General features: G+C 40.1%; 1 protein-coding gene across 1 annotated transcript in view; it reads right to left on the bottom strand.

Annotated features, from left to right (window-relative positions):
* Positions 1-203: 203 nt before the first annotated feature.
* The window catches only part of maml3 (mastermind like transcriptional coactivator 3), a 115,909-nt gene continuing 102,246 nt past the window's right edge, over positions 204-13,866 (bottom strand). The window contains exons 4-6 of the mRNA XM_005803065.2: positions 11,320-11,553; positions 7,157-7,235; positions 204-4,179 (exon numbers count right to left, since the gene is read on the bottom strand). Of these exons, the coding sequence (XP_005803122.1) occupies positions 3,095-4,179; positions 7,157-7,235; positions 11,320-11,553 (1,398 nt within the window). The 3' untranslated portion in view covers positions 204-3,094. The remainder of the gene's footprint in view (positions 4,180-7,156; positions 7,236-11,319; positions 11,554-13,866) is intronic.

Raw genomic sequence — 13,866 nt, 5'->3', positions numbered from 1 at the left:
TTAACTGTTTGACAATTGCTTATTTTAAATAAAAATGGAGTGAAATGAACATACGAGTCCTTTAAAGAAGAGTGAGGACAAAAGTGTCAATATTCCGGAAAAAACATGATTTCTTATAATACAAAGAATGACTGTAGATACCTAAAGATGTTGACAATTCAAAGGGACCCAATAAACAACAGAACATCAGTTTAATATGACCAGCGAGAACATTCTCTCTTTATTGTATCTTTTTGAAAAAAACAAAAAAAAAAAATCTTCTGTAATTCTCTTTTGTTAACATTTCAATATTCTGTACAAGATAAAAAGAAGTAAGCACTGCTTAAGAACAAAATCTCAAACTAAAAAAAAAAAAGAGAGGAGGTTTACAATACAAATTAGTAGTAAGACATTGTCTGAAGTGCAATGGCATAGCTCAGATGGATTAAAAGTGAAACCGAAAAAGAAAAAATAAAAATACTTCTCTATTTTTCAACAAACAGTAAATTCTTTACAGAGTAGAGACTGTAATATCTGATGTATTTAAACCTGTAAAAACATATTTACAAATAGCCATCATCTTTTATATACTTTTTTCTCATAATCACATATATATGTCAGCACCAGTAAAAAAAAATTATAAAATAAAAACAAAGAACATCAACAACAACCATTTTTGTTAAAATGTTGTCTACAGACTTGGTCCCAGTATTGTGATATTTGGAGGAAGCTTCTGTTCTCTGCCTGAAATTATTTCCAAACCAGATCTCAGAGCTCTCACTTCTAAAAAGGACAAGACAGACACAGAGGGCCTTCAAACACCTTTCTCCTTCCACTTAGGCGTGGAACTGAAGTCCGAGCCTGCCTGGGCGCACGTCGGAGTTCTGGAAGAATGAAATTCCTTTTTTGTCTTCGTCCTGGAAAGCAGACTCGACAATCTGTGAGTTTAAAGCGCTGATGCGGGGTCTAAATTATTCAACCATTTTTCCTTGATGAAAACTGGTTGAGTGCTACAACCCCACAAACATATTCGCATGTGACAAAAAAAACATAACAAAAAAATAGAGCCTCATTTGCAACGCTTACAGGACGACTGAGTTCTATTAAAGGGCTGGATTTTACGACGACGACAACAACCATAAGAACAGAAGGCTTTTTGGTTTTGTAGGTTACATCATTGTCCTAAAAACAGACACTCTTGTCTTTCACCGAATAATACAAAACATTTAGAGATGCAACATGTTGACAAGAACCACAGCAATAAAACCTATGTTATAGCTTTCTGTTTACATTTCAGGACTCAAGATGAGGCAGTCTGATGAAGGTGATGGTGAATAAAAGCATGAGCAGCTGACGTAAAGCCAACAGTTTCCGACAGGGAAGTGGAACCACTGAGAGCCTTTATAGGTAAATATTGTTGGCCTGTAAGGCCAAAATCAAAATTTCTGAGCGGTGGTTTGTGAACTAAAACGGGGATGCTTGTGTTTTTTCCTAATAGTGCAGCACAGTTTGCAGCTGAGAAGCTGTGGTGTAAAGCAGGGCTGATGGGAAGGCTGTACTGAGACAGGAGGATGGACAGACATACTGTAGGCTAAGGACGGAGCCTGCGATGATGTTAGAGAAAAAGCAGGAATAAACTACACTGCCTTGCAAAGGTATTCGTACTCCTCAATTTTTTTTTTTTACATTTCTTTCACATTATAGGCACAAACTTTAGACTATTTTATTGGGATTTTATGTGATGATAAACCAGCACAGCGATGCACATAACTGTAATTGGAAGAAAAATGATGCATGGTTTTTAATTTCACAAAATAAAAAAAAATATTGAATGGTCTTTCTTCTATTTGTATTCACTACCACATTATAGAGACACAGTGTAGTAGTTTGGACATTTAAATTCACACTTAAATCCAATTTGGAATCTGTGGCAAGACTTTTTACAAACGCCATCCCTCTGATGTAATTCCTGCCATACATTACAACATTTATTTGTGAACAATTTTGAAAACCCAGTCTACTTTTCCTTCCATTTCCCCAAATTTGCCTCACTTTGAGTTGGTTAATAATATAAAATCCAGTTTGGGACTGTAACATGACAAAAATATGAAATAGTTGAAGGAGTTTTGCAAGGCACTGCAGGTGAGCTTCTCTAAGAATTCCCCTCAAAACAAAATAAAGTCACTTGTGGTGTTTGAGTACATTCAGTGCCCAGTGATCATTTTTGGCTGATGTATGGGATGAAGCTTGTGTCCCACAGACTGGTCCACATGTTAGCGTCTTAGTTTGTTGTCACTGTGTATGCTGTGCTGTAGTTGTCTGTCCTATCCCACTCCTGTCCTTCACTTTGTTCTCTTCATTCAAAACCATCATACAGTGCTACACAATGCAGGAAATGAAACAAACTCCCTCAAAAAAAAGAGAGGAGAAATTATGGGTGGGCTGCTTAGCAAAAGGCGCAAGCTAGGCTGTGCTTGTGTTGCACAATAACAGAACATCATTTGTCCTGTTGTTATGTGCCCAATATAAACAGAGAAAAGAGTGCTGCGAGTGATGAACGAGTCTCTGGAGGGAGAGTGGGGGTACAGATTTGGGTGAGAGGGTATGTATATATGTGGAGGGAACAGAGCTGAGAGTGGAAATGGGAGCATTAAGAGGATAAAGTTGAGAGATCTGAAGCACTGAGCAGGGTGTCACACAAATAAATTGTCGTCTTGAGAATGATATAGTCTTCCTCTTCATCAGCCTTGCGGTTGGAGAAAAGCTTGGGTTCAAAGTTAAGCGGTGTAAACGGGAATAGCTTTTAAACACTAGAACGTAAGGAAAATTTACTCCAGGGGAGAAAAGAGTGAAACTAACAAAACACACCTCCTAATTCTTATATTGTTTTTCAATATTATGCACAAGACATGTGAGAGCTCCTTCCATTTCAAACACACGCACACACACACCCCCACACGCACACACACAGAAAACATAATACCAGAACTTATTTATAATCTCTCTCATGTTTTACAAAACAAAACATGCCAATCTATGTCATGTCATCTTTTCTGTTGGACTTTCTCAGGTTATGTCCCAAAGTTGAGTTCATTCTAAAAATGTTCCCCATTGGCTATTGGTTCTGGAAAAGCTCGTCCATCCACCCGTCGCCCGAGTCCAGCTCCGCCCCCGATCCGTCACCCAAACCAAAGGCTCCCCCTCCTGAGGGCCCGCCCCCGTACCCATAGGATGACATGTCCTGATTGGCTGTCCTTTGGTAGCCCTGTGGCTGACCCCCAACTGCAACTCCTCCTGGTCCATAGGGTCCACCTCCTCCTCCCCCTATTCCTGGGCCTCCTGGACCTGGCCCAAAAGCCCCCATCCCAGACATCCCCTGAGCCATCATCCCTTGGCTAATCCCCTGGTTCATGACCATGGGTCGGGGCTGATTGGTCCTCGGCTGATTACCCATGTGAGGGCGCATCATTGGGCTGCCCATACTTGCAGCCGGGTTGCCCACTCTGGGGTCCATTCCCTGGCCAGCCTGTCCAGAACCTGGAAAGTGTTGCTTGGTCATACGTGGAGGTTGACCCGGCTGCATACCATAACCCTGGGAGGAGGTGAACCCCACCATATCTCCTCCTGCTCCTCCTGTAGTCCTTCCGACTCCTCCCCCCATGGCCTGCAGACCTTGTCCTTGCTGCTGCGGCCAGCCACCAGCCGCCATCCCAGCTCCACCTCCTCCACCTCCTAGCATGCTTTGCAGTCTCTGAGACTGGGCTTTGGCAGGGCCTTTGAGGGGCTGCTGAGTTATGGAGTTCATTAACATCCCTTGCCCTCCATAAGCTCCAGCCCCGCTGCTCCCAGGGCCCCCGGGCATACCTCCGAGTCCAGGACCTGCACCTGCCTGCCGAGGAGGCCCTCCGGCAGGGTTGTGCTGCGGTGGAAGACCCATGGAGGCTTGGACGCTTTGGTTCTGGTGCTGCTGCTGGTGGATCATTTGGCTCATCGAAGGGTTGAGGCCATATAAGGCACCCTGGTTGGACCCCTGGGTGCCATAGGATAGTCCCATGTCGGCTTGAGGTCCCACTGGGCCACCTTGACCCTGAACAGAATTCATCTGGACCATCTGCGGCTGGTTGTGCTGCTGCTGGAGGAGTCGAGAGGACCGCATATTTTGGAGTGATTGGCTTCTGGATGCCAGATCTTGTGGAGGACCTGTGAATGCAAATTAAAGAGATGTTAGAACAATAAAAAAGAGAGACAAATGGGGATGGACAAAAAAAAAATCAACAAATAAATGCTGAGGTTTAGGAACTATGTTTATAAAATTGTTTTTATGGTGCTGGACTTCCCCTCAGATAGTCCCCCCTGTAGAGAAGGTGGGCCTCTAATTGTCCAGGACCATCACCCTCCAAACTGGAGTCCCACAAGGTTTTTCTGGGACTCCACTATGACTCCTCATAGTTCAAACAACCATGAGCCAGATTTCATGGAAGATGTGGAGATACAGGTCAGACGATACCAGAAAAAAAAACCCAGTTCCTCCTGAATGTCAGAATAAAACGGTGGTGGACCACTGCAGAAAGAAGTCATTTCTACTCTCTTCTCCTCTCTTCATTGGAGATGGTCCAGTGGAAAAGATGAACAGTATCACACACCTGGATTCATCTTACAGATGATCTCACCTGCTCTATTTACATACTTTCTCAGGTCACAAGTGGATTTACCACCCAGTGACACATGGCTTCATGACCGCTGTAAAAATCATTCTGATCATCAGCATCACATCTCAGAATTGTAACCAACAGGACCTTTGGATCGAATAATTAAAATGATCAAAGACGCTTCCCACCCCAGTAACCGTCTTTTTATTTATTATTTATTTCATCATTCAGGTGCAATATCCATTGTTGATAAAAGACGACACTGAAAGTTTGTGTTCAGCCAGTGATCTACCCACAACAACAGTCACAGTTGCTCATTTTTCCTTCCTGCTTATTCCTCAGCATATTTCCTGGGTTGCCTCTTGTGATTTCTAGTTTCATATTTTCCTTCTGTCTATCCTCCAGCCAAAGAGTGATTCAGGGCATGTTTCACTGTATGCTATGCATGCATAACAGAGCGTGTGACAAATGAACTCCTGAATCTCAAAAATATGTGCCATCTACCTCGGTTCACCAAAACATGACACAGATGAACACAGTTGAGCGCCAGAAACTCATTTTCACAGTTTCTCCTATTAAAGCATAACTGAAGGAGCTTGAGGACATGAAAATGGCTCTAAATCCTTTAATAGACCCAATACTGACACCATTCCACTAATCCCTCTTCTTAAAGCTCAGACCTGAAATGTAACAGACGAGTAAGAACTTGATGGATAATGCAATCCAGGCTCACGAGTAGGAAGAAACTCATGAATGCTACCAGCTAAGACAATTTGCGCAATACCGCAATCAAAGTAGACTGGTTAGATGCTATATTTCAGAGGGTATGCATACACGCTTCAATATAATAATTATAGCAATTGTATATGTATTTGGTCAGTGCAGGACTCTTTAAATTCTTCAGTTTTATCCATCAATTGTCTCACAGCTGATTTTAGAAATGGAGACATTATCCACATATTGCTCCCCCCATCAACATAACATAATAACTCAGATATACCTCAACCCCACTATTTAGTATCATGTAAAACCTCCTTAATGTAAAACATGTATTTTCAACAAGACAGCATAAGTTGCTCAAATTGTTTTGAAGGTATTTTATTGAGTTTCTGTTGACTCATGCCACTGAGGTTTGAGAAACTTCTGACCACCATCCCAAAGAAGCTGGAAATTTGCTGAATTGTTTACAAAATTTCTGAGGTCTATGTTTTCTATGAACATTAACACTTATTAATGATTTGTTTATTTATGGCAACATTCACCAATATGCCACATGTTTTCCTAATACCGCACAGCTTTACTCTGGCTGTATATCTGCAATAGTTTCATCTGGAATCATCTCCCTCTCCACCTTACCTTCCCAGACTTACAGACAGACTAATGGCTATAAATGGCTTGAGTGTTGACTCCCCCCCCTCCATCTCTCCATCATCCTCTCACCCACTCATCTTCACTCCTCCTCCATTCCCAACCTCAGGTTCTACCTACCAGGACCGTCTACCTCTTCCTCTTGTTGCCAGTCCCCCCCCCTCCCTCTCACTTCCCTCATCTCATCCATCTCACTGACTTCACCGGAACTCTGGGGGATGCAGGACGGACAAGTTGCCTTGGTAACAGGCAGATCAGGATTTTTTTTTCCCAGAGAGAATGAGGCAGAAGAGAGGAGAAAGAGCAACTCAAAGATGACGGATATATATCTGACTGAGGCAGATAAAAGCGACAGGGATGGGTTTGACAGGAATATTTGGTCAGAGCTGCTTTTAGATTCTAACCAGTGAACTGAGTTAGTAGCGTGAAAGACGGGATGCGATGCAGAAACAGTTTTATGCTGGTTGTCCGTATTATATATCAACTTATTAGACAAGCTACAGCTGGAGATACAGTCAGTCGGACCAGGACTCATTTTCACATTTAGCATTTATCACCACAAACGTCAACTCATTTTATTTTTATTGTATGTTGAGAGATCAATACAAAGCAGTAAGAAGTGGAAGAAAAATGATAGTTTTCAAAATATTTTGCAAACAAAATTCTTGAAAAGTAAGTTGTGCATTTGAATTCTGACTCCTTCAGTTTACACTCGTTTCAGAACTACGTTTTACTTTAATTACACCTGCAAATATTTGGTGTGTGTCTCCACTACAGTCTATTCTTTGCAAAATAGCCAAAGCTTCTGGGCAGATTCATTTTTAAATCTTCTCAAAGATTTTCAGCTATCTTTAAGCTTGAACTTTGACTAGGCCAGACCGTCACATGAATATGCTTTGAACTAAACCTTTGCATTGTAGCTCTGGACTGATATTTAGCATCATCGTCTTGCCCAGAAAAAGTGTTTGTCACAACGTGTAATTTTCCTTCAGTGTCACAAAAGTGCACTTGTCTTTGGTAGGTCTGTCACATGAAATCCCAATAAAATACATTGAGGTTGTGGTTGTAATGTGATGAAATGTGAGGATGAGCCTTGTAGATGAGACTGTCTGTCTGCCTATCTTTTTATGGAATGAGCTCGGGTATTTTGTGTGTTTTACCTTGGTACTGATTGACTTGGGGGTATGGATTCCTCTGGCCCTGGCCCATCTGCCTGGGGAGATGCTGCTGCTGCTGGAGCTAAAGACACACAAATACAAATAATTATGAGCACATGTTGGAACTGCACAGCCCTCTCTCAGGTCAGATCCATCTGTTTAGGACTTGACATCATCATGCAGCACCATTAATGGAAAAAAAATCAAGGGGTGGAAAACCCAAATAAAACAAACTTTCACTTTAGATATAAGATCAATTTCGAGTATGAACCAAAGATTAATTTAACACTAACTATTTAGGACCAACAGCACGTTCTGAAAATGCTGACACAGAGGAAATTTACAGCAAGTGTCCGTACCTGACATACAGTACAGACCAAAAGTTTGGACACACCTTTCTAATTCAATGGGTTTTCTTTATTTTCATGACTATTTATAAGGCAATAAATCCCACTTATTAACCTGACAGGGCTCACCTATGAAGTGAAAACCATTTCAGGTGACTACCTCTTGAAGCTCATCAAGAAAATGCAGAGTGTGTGCAAAGCAGTAATCACAGCAAAAGGTTGCTACTTTGAAGAAACTAGAATATAAGGGGTATTTTCAGTTGTTTTACACTTTTTTGTTTAGTGCATATTTCCACATGTGTTATTCATAGTTTTGATGCCTTCAGTGTGAATCTACAATGTCAATAGTCATGAAAATAAAGGAAACTCATTGAATTAAAAGGTGTGTCCAAACTTTTGGTCTGTATTGTAGATCTGAATGACCAAAATCCTAAAGCTCATGACATGTTTTCCTAATATAATACAGACCTAACAGTATGGATTTAAATTTTATTAACAACTGAGTGAAGGAAGCATTTTGATTACAAAAATGTTTCTGAGTGAAACCCTGGGAAGGATTTCTGTAGCTTCAGAACAAAACATTAAACAGTTTTAATCTGGGTTAAATTAAGTGCATATAAGGAAGGAGGACTGGTGATCTCTGATCCCCAGAAATGCTCAAAAACTTAAATTTAATCTTTTTTTAATCTCTACAGCAGGGGTGTCAAACTCCAGTCCTCAAGGGCCGGTGTCCTGCAACGTTTAGACGTGCCTCTGCTGCACCACACCTGAATTGAATAATTAGGTCATTAAGGCTCTGGAAAACTGATCTACACAAGAAGGAGCTAATTAAGCCATTTCATTCCAGTGTTTTGTACCTGTGGCACATCTAAAGACTGCAGGACAGCGGCCCTCGAGGACTGGAGTTTGACACCTGTGCTCTACAGCATCTCTATAACAGAGATAAATTGCTTATGTTAACACAATACCTGCTTAAAGATGATGACTTTATGCCGTATAGTAGATGGTACTCTGCACAGGATTGGTTAAGGTATGTTTGCCGATGGCCAAACAAAATTTCGCCTCTTCCTTTAAGACCTTGTGCTCTACATTGTAAGATGATTTGTCCCAGGCATTTCAATACAGTTTATCATTTATTTTTGATTTGATCTGCACTAATTTAATCCAGGGTAAACTAGCAGGATATCCCCTTCCTTTATGCAAGACTGTGAAAATATAACACATTATATAAGGCAGCAAGATTGTAAGATTTTATTAAATTTGTCAGATCAACTCCAACAATCATCTCAAATCATGCAACTACCATCTTGAAAATGACTACATCCAACTTCTTACAGCTAAGAAAATCTGAAATTGGGTCCTTTTTTCTCCAAGACAAAATGTACTTTATAAACACACTATATATATATATATATATATATATATATACATACAGTACAGACCAAAAGTTTGGACACACCTTCTAATTAAAATGGGTTTTCTTTATTTTCATGACTATTTATAAGGCAATAAATCCCACTTATTAACCTGACAGGGCACACCTATGAAGTGAAAACCATTTCAGGTGACTACCTCTTGAAGCTCATCAAGAAAATGCAGAGTGTGTGCAAAGCAGTAATCACAGCAAAAGGTTGCTACTTTGAAGAAACTAGAATATATGAGGTATTTTCAGTTGTTTTACACTTTTTTGTTTAGTGCATATTTCCACATGTGTTATTCATAGTTTGATGCCTTTAGTGTGAATCTACAATGTCAATAGTCATGAAAATAAAGAAAACTCATTGAATTAAAAGGTGTGTCCAAACTTTTGGTCTGTACTGTATATGTTGAGACATCTACCATAAAAGCTGAGCAACTCAGTGACACACCTTTGTTTCAAAATGAATTAAGCAGATGTTGACAACCGCTGGAACTAGAGATGCCACAGATGTAAGATTAGTTTAAAGTGAGATGGTTCACAGCCCCTTAGCTATGATGATCCAGGTGTTTGGTACCGGATAATTGAAACAGATGTTACGTGAAAAAGACAGATGTAGGTGCAGTGGAAGTTAGGCAGACACTTGCAGCAAATTATGCTGCTAAGGTAAATGTAAGCCAGATGCTTGGTAGAGTTGAGGTTAATCAGTTGTTTGGTAAAGCAAAGATAAACACTGGCCTTGTGAGGACTGGACTCGTATCTGAGGCCAAACAGGCGCTTGATACAGAAGACACAGACTTTGGTACAGTAAAGAGCAGACAGGTCTTGGATACTATATGAACAGATGTTGATCTTCTTTCAGACAGATGTTCAACCTGTTAGAAACAGGTGTCGGCACTGCTGGGCACAGATGGCAGTTAAGTTGATACTGAAGAAAACGGCTGAATCGGAGAAAAGGGCCTTGCAACATTAATGAAGCCCCTTGAAATTTCTCTTGCAACATACTTTCATTTATTTTATTTTTATGTGCTAAACCAACATGAAGCTCTGCAAGTTTGATTTGCAATCTGAAAGATGTGGCCTCCATAGGTTTTCATCTCTCCTTAATCTGATACCCCTAAATTAAACATTGTATAAATAAGAGCCTTCAAATATCATCTAATAAAGTTAATCTTTGTATATTTTAATTTAAACACAAGTCTAGCTGTTTGTTGAAGGCAGTAGATGTTTGTTAGTGATCATTCGTGAACACACAGCATCATGAAGATCAAGGAACACAGATCTGGAGATGCGGGGACTACTGGTTCACCTTCCAGTCGGACAGCGATCTTAAGCATGTAGTCAAAGCAACAAAACATATTTATGTGTTAGAAAGGCCCTAGTCATAGTTAAATTTAATTCAACTGAAGATATCGGACGAGATGAAAATTGCTCTCCAGCTTGAGCCTTCGCTATTTTGTAAACAAAAATGGGTGAACATTTCAGTGTCTATAAATGCAAAGCTGGCACAGACATACACCGAACGACACCTTCAATTATGATATAAAGTGGACTGAATCAAAACCGTACAAAAAAACTTTAATATTTTGCATTTAAGATAAAACAAAAAAAAACCTTTCCAAGAATCTTCTACCCTGAACTCCTGAAGTGACGTGGTTTTAGCTTCAACTTATTCAAGTTCTGTAATAAGAGAAATAAACTAAAAAATTATCCTATTAAGCACCCTTTTCTATAGATATTATTAATTACGTAGTCCAAAAATAGTCAACTGATTAGCTCTTCACTGTATGTTAAATCAAGCAGGAAGGGTTGAGGTTTTCACATGCAGATGCATCATTTGCTTCATATGGTCAAACACTAAATGAATTGTATGTTATTGTATTTTAGGCAAATGTACAGCATTTTCTAAATTTGCTTGTTTGCGTCTTTTTCTGTTGTCAAATGAAAAATTGGCAGAATATGGCACTTCCTTTGGTCTGATTGATTGCCAGAATAACTGATACATTAATTACTAAAAAGAAAACAAAAATGTTTCAGCCCTAATATTCAGTCAGACGGCAGCAGTGTGGCTTCTCAGTACACACTCCTGTGTTTGCGGGTCTGTGTGCGTTTCCTTTTTGCTGATCCAATTAAAAGACACATGGTGGATGGCAACATCATAGTTCAGAACTCTTTACCACTTGATTTCTCTCAGAAGGAGAAATAAAAAGCAAACACTACATTATCACAGCAGGAGGCTTGTGAGCCAAACACACACACACATTACAGAGATGAAAAGGAAATGGTGAGGAGCGGGCTGGATGTGAGTAATTAAACCTGCAACCTGACTTCAGTCAGGAACATGAGAGGGTTAGGTGCTGCACACACACAAGCAGAGGTCGACTGCAAAGTCCTTCTGTCACCTGTTCGACCAGAAGATGCTGCCTCTGGATCTTTTGTTGCTCCATCATTTGTATCTGCATTCTCTTCTCTTCCATCACCATCATCTGTTTCATCATGGCCGCCTGCTGGTTGCTGGGGTAGACTGGAGGTGGACCTGAACCTTGGCTGGGGCCCACGCCAGAGGCAACGCCCCCAGCTGGGTGAGGAGGGGGTATTGCACCGGGTGGCCGGGACATTCCCACCACGCCTTGCTCCTGAAACATCACAGAAGAAGAAAGCAACGGGTCAGGAAGACTGTTGAACAGGTAATTATGTGATTAACACTAAAGCTTTGACAAATTAAATATTTGTGTCTTATTAAATATTATTTTAGGAAAAAAGAGGGAGAATTAGTCTAACACTAACCAAAACTAGGTTTTCTAAAGCTCCTTGCTCATATCTGACTTTTTAGCAGTCTGGATTTGTTTCATGGTGAGCAGTTTTAAAATTAAATGCTTAATCTTTGAAACAAGTCATCTCTTTTTACTACACCTTCAGTTAAAACTTTGTAACATGTAATATGGTAACATTTTACTGCCGTACAACTAAGCAAAAATGTATTAAAATGTACTATAACTGTCTTAAACACAGCTTTTATTTTGTGTTTATCAAATACATGTGCAACTATAAAGAGCTTTATAGATCACAAAAAATATTCAAATAAGAATAAACAAACCATCACTAAACACAGTCAAATAAGCAGTAGTTTCATAATAAGTCAGCTTACTCTTCGCCTCATCATACAAATCAGTTTGAATAACAAATTTATTCAAAAAGCACATTTTAAAGACAATCAAGCAATGACAATTAAAAGTCACTAATAAAAGCCATTGCCATAGTCTTATGCTCTATTTGGAGCAAAAACCAAGCGAAACCAATGAGCATTATGTGGTGACACTAATATTTCTGGTGTAAGAAGTGCACCCACAATGGACCTGAAACCTTTTGCTGCTGCAAAAGCCTGATCACCTTCACATTTCAGTCCAGTTCCTGGAAAATACAAGGCATTCAGAAAGCTCTCACTGGTGAGCAGATGTTAAAAAGATCAGTCAGACTGGATCAGACCCTTTAGTAAAAAAAAATAAAATAAAAATCCTGAATTCAATTTAAATATGGGAAGCCAGTTTAATCTGCACACTTTGTAACCGACCCAGATTGACATACGCTGCAGCGATCTGGATGTGACGTAATGGAAGCATGAGTCACATTTTTCCAGCAAAAAACTAATGAGTAAATGTAGCTTTACTTTGGCAGCAGCTCTAAATTGAAGACAAATAAGGTTTATATTGCTTTCAAAAAGGCTTTGTTTAGAGTCATGTCATATTTCAAAAGCTTCAACTTGCATCTGAATAAAATTAAACAGAAATTGGGTGTAATTATGCTTTTCAGCAAATGATTTACATGATTTTGGCATTTTTATGTTTACTCATCTTCATAATTTATAAATGTACCAAACTAAAAACAACAATAAACTGTTATGCAAAGGGTTCTGACATGGGTACTGTGTTTACAGGTTTTAGATGTGAAGAGTGAGGAACGTAATGCTAATGTACTGGTACAAACTGGCGATGCGATGCTGGGATCGGTTTCTCAACAGCCTCTATTCTCTCTCTGCCGATGCAGAAAAGTGGGGAACTGTAATCCTCTCTCACTCAAAAGAAATTAAAATTTCCAAGTCTTATTTATGTTCTTGTTTACGCACAGTGAGTAAAACCCAATAAAAACAGTCCCATTAGAGTCTCATCGCTTAATGAAGTAATTTCAGGCGATGAAAACATCCTGCTCCGAGTCCCTGACTGCTCACGACACAACGGGAATCAGGTGGAGATGAGAAAAATATTCAGTGCACTCGCAAAACCATATCAACGTACAGTGGCAGCTTTACTCCATCTGTGTTTGGTGGTTTTCAGCTCACAAAGAGAGACAGTCAAAACTAAAGACAGACATGGGCCACCCTGAGTCCTCCCAGTGGGGCGTTGGTTTGTCCTCTCTGCATACATTAGCTCCTCATTATCATATAAAGAGCACTTCCCTCTCCACTCGGCCGTATGCTAATCTGTAATAGGATGAAATGGCCTGCTCTGGCCAATGGGAGTGAAGCGTTTATGGGTCTATTAAAGGTTAGACAGCAGAGCAAGAGTGGACAACGTTTAGGCTTGCCAGCAATCGAAAAGATGGAAGCAGAAGGAACATTTCATGGCCAATGCAAAGTGTTTGCACTTTGCAGAAATAAAATGGCAAAAACACAGGCCATCAGACTTTGTACAACAAATCACATTTACCTGCAGGCGAGCAGGAAACAGCAAAAACCGGGATTATGGTGCCGAATCATAGTCTCGGTTAAATTCTCTAAAATACAACCGTCCTCGACATGTTCTGAATGAGTCAAAGCCTCATAATCCGTGTTGAGACTCTGCTCTTCTTAGAGAGGAGGAAGGTAAAGATAAAGCTTGTATATTAGAGCACCAAAACACCCTGCAGAGCAAACAGAGTCAGCCGCTCAAGACCGGCTTAACAGACAAACAGAC

This window comes from Xiphophorus maculatus, chromosome 5, assembly GCF_002775205.1.
Source record: "Xiphophorus maculatus strain JP 163 A chromosome 5, X_maculatus-5.0-male, whole genome shotgun sequence".
Lineage (NCBI taxonomy): Eukaryota > Metazoa > Chordata > Actinopteri > Cyprinodontiformes > Poeciliidae > Xiphophorus > Xiphophorus maculatus.
Note: the sequence above shows the minus strand (reverse complement) of the source record. Positions and strands in the feature narration are given on the sequence as shown.